General features: G+C 31.7%; 1 protein-coding gene across 1 annotated transcript; it reads right to left on the bottom strand.

Moving 5' to 3' along the window:
* Positions 1–1,156: 1,156 nt before the first annotated feature.
* On the bottom strand, positions 1,157–7,445 carry LOC146946190 (putative flavin-containing monooxygenase 1). The gene is made up of 5 exons (XM_085744348.1): positions 6,919–7,445; positions 6,223–6,463; positions 5,679–5,857; positions 4,749–5,098; positions 1,157–1,826 (listed from the first exon to the last, which is right to left on the bottom strand). The coding sequence occupies exons 1-5, from the start codon at positions 7,375–7,377 to the stop codon at positions 1,484–1,486; spliced, it is 1,572 nt and encodes a 523-aa protein (XP_085600474.1). The 5' UTR covers positions 7,378–7,445; the 3' UTR covers positions 1,157–1,483.
* Positions 7,446–8,131: the final 686 nt, after the last annotated feature.

Raw genomic sequence — 8,131 nt, 5'->3', positions numbered from 1 at the left:
TCGCAGCAATTGTTCACTAACTGTCTCATAATCGGGAACAGTAGATCCGGATAAAATTTGGTTGCGCACAGAATCAAGTTCTGGTGGCAGTCCAACAAGAGCCATGACCATGAAAAACTTACTGCGTTGTTCAGCATGAGTTGTTGCATCACTAGTGAAAGGCATTAAAGTTTGAAAATTAGCCTTTAAAGAATCAAGCTTACTAAGATAAGCTTGAACATCCATATTCTCCAATTTCAAAGAATTGAGGCTGTGAACAACGCTGTAGAGACGGTGAACATCATTGGAGAAGACTTTCTTAGCCTTTTCCCACACTTCATAGCAAGTAGTGAAAGCTTGGTACTGTGCTTGGAGATGGGGTGCTATTGAAAACCATAGAACGGTGCATAGGGATGCATCGACTTGCTTCCATTTTGTGCGATGAACAGTGGCAATATCTTTGCCTTGTTTGGTCAAGTGATCTTCAAGACCTTGACCGTGAAACCAGAGTCTGACGGCACCAGCCCATATGTTGTAGTTGGCTGTTCCGGTTAGCTTCTCACACGGAATGAGCGGAACTTTGGTGAAAGTAAAAGAATCGGCACCTCCGGTATCACCCATGAGTGTTGGCTGGGCTGTAGAGGTCGTCGGAGTGAGACAAACCTATTGGTAGTGGCACACCGGAGGGAAGATGCGCGGTGGCAGAGATGAGGATTGCTCAGTAGCCGTTTGTAATGGTAGGGTTACTGAGGCATATAAGAACAGATCGTGAAACCTAAAACTACTGATACCATATTGAGATTGTATAATGGTTGTGTGTCTTACATGACCACACTGAATGTTTATTTATATTCATATGCTTGTGTATACAATTGGTAACGTATTAAATATGATTAATTACAATATTAAAAACTAATAAACACTAGTAAATACACAGTTGACTAATGTTGATTCTTAACATGGGCTAACCTGCACATTGCTACCTGCCTATTCAAAATGTTCTTCTGCACCCCTTTTGAATAGTAATATATGACTTATTGCTCGTCTAATTCAATACATAGGCACAGATATCACTATCTATCTAAATTCATAAAAAAATAAATCTCACTATCATGTATATAGTTTCAATTGGAAAAATAATTGTACATTATAATCAATGTCACTGAAGATATGCTTATTGAAATCACAAGCTTCAATAACTCTTTATGATTAAACTCAACAACATTACATTACATAACATGTAAATTGTTTTAACTACTACCAAAAGACATAATAACGAAGAGTGGTTGAACATAGGATCTCACACATTTTTCATACCTAAAGTTATCTTGCTGATCCCTTAAATAATGTGGTGAAAAATTGAGGGGTAAGAATTCTTTTATGAAAAACTAGTCCATCAATTATTCATTCTAGTCTTAAAGGAGTACCAAGCACACAACAGTTATAATGTCTTACACAAAAACATTTTATTAAATAGCATTTGGTTATGAACCAAATAAAAAACTCAATCTTCCTTCTTATAGTCAGCAGCAGTGTAAGGAGTAAATGCCTCCTTAATCAAGTTCTTCTTCCTCCAAGTATGCCAACCCAAATCTTCACAAATTTCATCATTATGGTTGATGCCAAAAGTTGTGATGCAGTTCCTTGTATAAAACCTTGTAGATTTTTTCATTGCTTCCATGTCCTTAATGGTTTGTGAGAGCATTTTCTCAGCACTTGGAAGCTTAAATTTGTTATCTAATAGACCAGCAAGCCACATGGAACGTATCTCCGATGTGTAAAGATTTGAAACACTCTCAACATAACCCACAAAGGCCATGTTTGGAATCAATGGATGAACAGTTCCCCTGTCACAAATAAATCATAGCTTGACTATTCACTCTCAACTATGGAGAAATTAAAAAAATGAAACTTGGTTAGAAATAAAATTCTCTCTTATAAGTTAGTACCTAAATATTATTTTATCATTTATGTTTGAATCATTTATTTTTGTCAAATTATCTGTTGATTTTGGGGTTTGATAGCTCAATTGGACTGACTTAGATGAAAGAGTTAAAAAAAATATATATTGCTTTAGATTATCAAAAAGTTCATTATTTTGTTACAATAATAATAACTTTGTTTATTAATATGTTAACCTAACATCTACTAATCAAATCAAAAGAGCAATTTTGTATAAAGGAAATCTTGTATGTAATATATGAATCTCACTGTGTCAATTGTTAATTGAGTGGACAAACAATCATTCTAAACATGATGGAAAAGTGAAAAAGTGATCAATCATAGAGTTTCGTGTGTTTTTGTCCTATATTTTCATCTGAAAATGATTATTTTTTTATATTTTTTTTTTTGGATAAATATGTTTCTGATGGCTATAAAATTGAAATATTTTAAGTTTAGTCCTTACATAATTTTAATAGTTATTTTAGTCTTTATAAAAAAAATTCCACTTAGTTCTAGTTCCTTCTAAATTCAAACTTGTTTAGCTATGCTTAAACTCTTATGTGTTTAAACAATTTTTCGTAGATGTGTTAAGATCATTACTAAAAGTTTCTCTGCAAAAAATTAGCTCAAAATTTGATTTTTACATCTAGATTTTTGTTACTTTTATCTTAAACTTTTTCGTTTAAACAAATTCATATTTAGTTCATCTCATGTTAAAAAATTCTAAATTCTAGTAAATGAACCTTTTATATTGTTCTAAATGTGTCTACTAAAAATTGTTTAAAAATTTAAGAGTTTAAGGATAATTAAACAAACTTAATTTTAGGAGGGACTAAAATTGCATGTAAATTTATTGTGTTGACTAAAAATGCTATTAAAATTTAGTAAGGACTTAGAAGTTCTCAATTTTATAGGGACCAAAAACATATCTAACCTTTTATTTTTGGGTCAAGATTATTTTTCTATAATAATCTTATAGACTATAATAGTGGATGTACATTGAACATACTAAGAATCATAGCAATATATGACTCTAAAACTAGAGTTGTCAAATGGACCGGCTCGACCTAACCCGCCCTGACCCGGTGGAACATCACATATAAATGGGTTGAAGGGGGTCGGCCCACTTTATTTATAAGCCCAATTAGTAGTGGGCTATACAACGCGACGGGCCGGCCCAACCCTTATTTCAAAATGTATTATTTTACATTTTTTTAAAAAGTGATTAGGGGTGGGAATAGGCCAGGCCGCCCGTCAGGGGCCTATGGCTCGGCCTACTAAAAGCCCGGCTCAGCCTAGCTCGTTTAATAAATGAGTCAAGCTTGAGCTTTCTAAAAAGCCTATTAATTTAATTAAGCCGGGCTTAGGCTTATAAAAAAGCCTATCAAGCCTATCAGGTCAGCCCGTATATGAGTATATTACATTTTTCCAAATTTATTTTATATATATATATATATATATATATATATATATATATATCAAAAAGAATTACTAATATGGTTATTTGATTTGTGTGAATTGTTAAGGTTTGCTACTGATATGCCTAAGGTCAAGTATGGTTATTAGACTAAGTTTGAAATCCTTATTGTTATCAGACATGATTATTCTTGAGTTTCTATCCATCTATAAATTTTACAGTTGTGTTTTATTAGTTTAATTTGTATCTAATTAATATTTATCTCTATAGTAAGTACATTGCACAAATTGAAAGGAAAAAAAATTGATGAACAAACTCTGCTTGAAATTTGTTACACAAACTAGGCTTTTAGACAGGCTAATAGGCCAAGCCAGGCTTTTAAAAAGGCCAGGCCAGACTTAAAATAAAGCCTTTGATAGGTATAAGGCCAAGGCTTAGGCCTTAGTTTTTTCAACTAGGCCTAGCCTATTTATGCAAAGCCCGGCTCGGCCCGGCTCATTCCCACCCCTAAAAGTGATGCTAAGAAAAATAAAGTTACATATCACATTATTTTTTTTAGAAACATATCACAAATTATTATTCATCAAATAAATCACATGTCTTCATAAACTTAGTTGGGTGACATATAAACATATTTTTTTGTAAAACATCTATTAAATCAATATTCATAATAGATTTATACCACAAAAATATCCATACAAAAGTAGAGAGTATGAATACCACAAAAACATATATTAAATCAATATCCATAAAAGATAAATATCATAGAAAACATCCATGCATGCAAAATAATATTAATAGTTTTTAGTATTTTTAATGGGCAAGCCCGCAAGCCTAACTGGCTGGCCCGACCCAACCCTTGAAAAATATAGGCCTGGTGGCCTGACCCAAAAAGATAGGATCACTTTTTTCATGCTTTTTTACGGTCCGGACTGTACTAAAATAGTGGGTCGAGGGTCCGGCCCGATCGGTCCGGCACATTTTGACAGCTCTATCTAATACATCCTAAATTTAGAAGGAGTATAATAGTCTCTTCTCAATTATTAGTTTATGTAATTATGAGTTAGTGTTTTGCTGAGTATGTTGAATGGAGGGGCATGGAAGTGGTGACAACTCATAACTTTTGAATCAATTGTCTTTATATGCCCATAACTTGTATGGGTCCATCGTAAAATGATCATTAGTGACACTTCTACTAATATTAATTTTCTCTATTTAAAAAAAAGTCATTTAATTTTGGAAATTATTGATAATTATTTATTATAGTAAGATACAAATATATCAACTTGATATTGACTAAAAAAATATCAATTATTTTTTTTAGTTATATATATGTATCAATGTTTAGATTGAGTATATTGATTGGAGGGAAGTCATACTTTCTTTCAAAATTAAAATTTGTGTTTACCTGTACAATGGCATGATACCAGTAGGGTATTCCAACAAGCTAGAAAAAGGCTCTGGCAAAATGGTTTTGAGCTTCTTTTTCCCATCATAACCAGTTGCAAGAAGAACAACATCAGCATCAATTTTAGTGTTGTCATCAAATTCAATTCCTCCATTCCAAAACCACCACTTTGATGCTCTCTTGAAGATTACTTTTCCCTTATCAGCCTCATTGAAAAAACTCTCTGGTGTTATAGCTATTTGACAAGATGCAAAATCTTCCTGAAAAGGGTGTTCTGGTTTCAACCCATACTTCTCTAATGGAAGTTTCCACAGTAAGTAGGACTCTATGAACTTTGAAATCACAAGCCTCTGTTAAAAGTCATCAATTAAAAAAAAAATTAATAATCAATTAGCAAAACTTTCTAACTACTAAAAGAAAAAAAAATAACTATAAATAATTTTTATTTAAAAAAAAAGTCAAAAGAAACTTTTGTAGAAGAATTTTTTTAGCCAAGCATAAAGACAATAATTAACAAAATACGTCACTATTTTTTTTTTTTATATTTTATTAACCGTAGTAGTTTGGATCACAGATCCCATTAGACGGCTCAAAGTATCACTACTGATTAACCTTTTGAGCTCATTTTACAACTAATCATCGAGTCAGAAGCAATACAATATTTAGTTTTTTTTCTCTCCTGTTTGAACTGTCTTTCAAATGAATTGACTCCTACGATCGAACTAGGTTCATCTTTTGTTTTAACATAAAATCATGTTACATACTCTCCGAATACTATATTTGTACATCACTAATTTACTCTTGACTAAATTTACTTGTGTTATTAAGTTAACTTTTTCTATCCTTAAAAAAGTAATTTTTTTCTAAAAAGAGTAAAAGCATACATTTAACAAATAATTCAATTAAATAAGAGCATATATACATATATACCATTGGAGATAATAGGAGGCATAAAAGGCTTTTAAGTAAACCCTGGTTTGGTGTATGGTGAAGGAACTGTGCAGATCTTGTTGCGTAGAACATGAAAAATGGTACTCCCCACATCCTATAATGTGGAAGTGTCCAATGCAAACTCCTTATGATCATTGTGCATGGTTGCCCTTCAGGTCCTTCATAACAAGTTTAAAGCAACATTGTCATTATGATATTTGATATTTCACAATGAAAGTAATTGGGCAGATGTTAATTTGGTAAAAATTCACAATATGATTATTTTTTATAAATGTATCTAATTATTTTTTTTCTTCTTCTTAGTCTCATCACTCTGCGTACAATACTTCATTATACGAAGAGTTGATGAGAATATTTAACTATATTTTTTTTGAAATAATATTTAACTATATTTTAATACCGAGGTATTTGTCTAAATATTTTAACATAGTGGTACAATAATAGTAGTACATATGAATTAAATCCTTGTGTACACATTAAACACATATAATAGAATAAAAAAAATCATAGTGAAAATTGTTACCTTGGTTTGCCTGTACACACTCCATGGCTAAATCAATAGCTGATTTTTTGTAACCCACAACCACAACCTTCTTTCCCTTAACAAGGTCACTAGTAGCTTCTTTATCAAGTTTACAATAATCAATGCTATGCAAAACCTTACCCTTGAACACCTCAGGTCCCTTGTTGCATGGAAATGTTGGCATCAATGGTATGTCTCCATATTTTCCAGTGCAAACCACTACAAACTCGAAGTAGTACTTCTGAAAATCAAGTTGATAGTAAAATAATTAGGTTTATCAATAAAATCATTAAAAAATATTATCAACATGTAAACTAAATTAAAGGCTATGCTGTTGTTAGGATAATATGCATTTCTCCATTTCTTGCATAATATTCCCCTATAATAAGATTTTATTTTTTTTACTTCAATTTGTTGCCAATTTTTACCCTTTGCATGTATTATGTTTCTATAAGAGAAACAAGGAAGGACACCTGAAAAGGGACAAACAATACCAATTGTTTAATATGCTTGTTTACTCTTTTATATTAACTTATCTTGTTCTTTCATAGACTTCATCAATTATATTAAGTTATCACGTTTACTCTTTTACATTCAACTTTTTTGTCTCCAATTTTCATCTCATTTAATTTTTTTTAACAATATTATAGGTCATGACTTTATAGCTAGATTATGAGTTAAAAAGTGAATAAAGACCTGAATGGCGTCTGATTCATTAGTCTGAACAGAAAGCTCCCATACCGGACGTTCAGGCAAAGGATTTCCATGGTCACCAGGTAGGCGTCCAAAATCAAAACCTTCTTTGTCCCGGACAAACTTGATTTCAACCACTTTGGTGTTGAACTTAACATACTTGAACAAATCAAAATAAACGGCATAAAGATGCAAGTATTCCAAAATCTCAGCGTGAGAAGGGTAATCTTTACTTTCTCTTTCAGGCCAAGGGAAATCACTAAATTCATAATTCCATGTTTGTGATTGAAGCTTAGTACACCTATAGGAACAATGTCTCCAAACACCACCAATTGAATCAGTGGCTTCAAAAACAATAGGGTTGTAGTGTGATAGTTGTTTTGCTACGGCTAAACCACTCACTCCAGCACCTATGATACCAATTCTTGACACCATAATTGGTGGGTTGTCTTTAGTCAGCATAGGGTTGTAGTAGAAAAAAATTGGACTTTATTAGGTCTTGCAAATTGTTTGAATTTGTGTGTGTGTGTTGAGTGAAATGGTATCATGATCACTATATATAGAAGAGAAATCATATCATCATTGTTATCACATTCTTTTTTATCATTTCAATTTTTTATGTCGCACTAAATTTATATAAAATGCACATATATAGAAGATAATGTCTTGAAAAGATTATATTTTTTTTTTACCCTCCTCATATATAGAATTGGTAAAATTTCATTAGCCCGCCACATTTTAAAGGTACGTGTGCAAATTTGTATTGTGTGCGTCAACATGGAAAGATACATGAATAGTATGTGGAAGGGAACATTGTCTTGGCATTGTTGCTCTAATGATTTTTTTTCATAAGCAAAGGGATTCCCAAAAATTAATATTGATAGGGGTAAGGGATTTAATTAATGATTAATAGCATTATATATAGTTTTGTAAAAAAAAAAAAAAAAAACATTGTATATATAGTGTAATGTGGTTGTTAGGAGAGTTTGGCACGTAGCTTATTTGTTGATGTGAATTTGAAATTAATTTAGGAATTGACTAATGCTTATTAATAATGATTTCATTTTTTATAGGTAAGAAATTGTGTTACTCATTTATGAGTTTTTAACAGCTGCAAAGAGCGCTAAGCAAGATGAACAAAGCTAAAAAATCACATCATAGAAAAATAAAAAGACTTTCGATTAAAATAAGAGAAATGCTAACAAGGGTCTCTAAT

The sequence above is a fragment of the Medicago sativa genome, chromosome 2, assembly GCF_051527215.1.
Source record: "Medicago sativa cultivar Bolivia chromosome 2, Bolivia_mono, whole genome shotgun sequence".
Classification (NCBI taxonomy): Eukaryota; Viridiplantae; Streptophyta; class Magnoliopsida; order Fabales; family Fabaceae; genus Medicago; species Medicago sativa.
The sequence above is the reverse complement of the archived record's forward strand: the minus strand, read 5'-3'. Positions and strand labels throughout refer to the sequence as shown.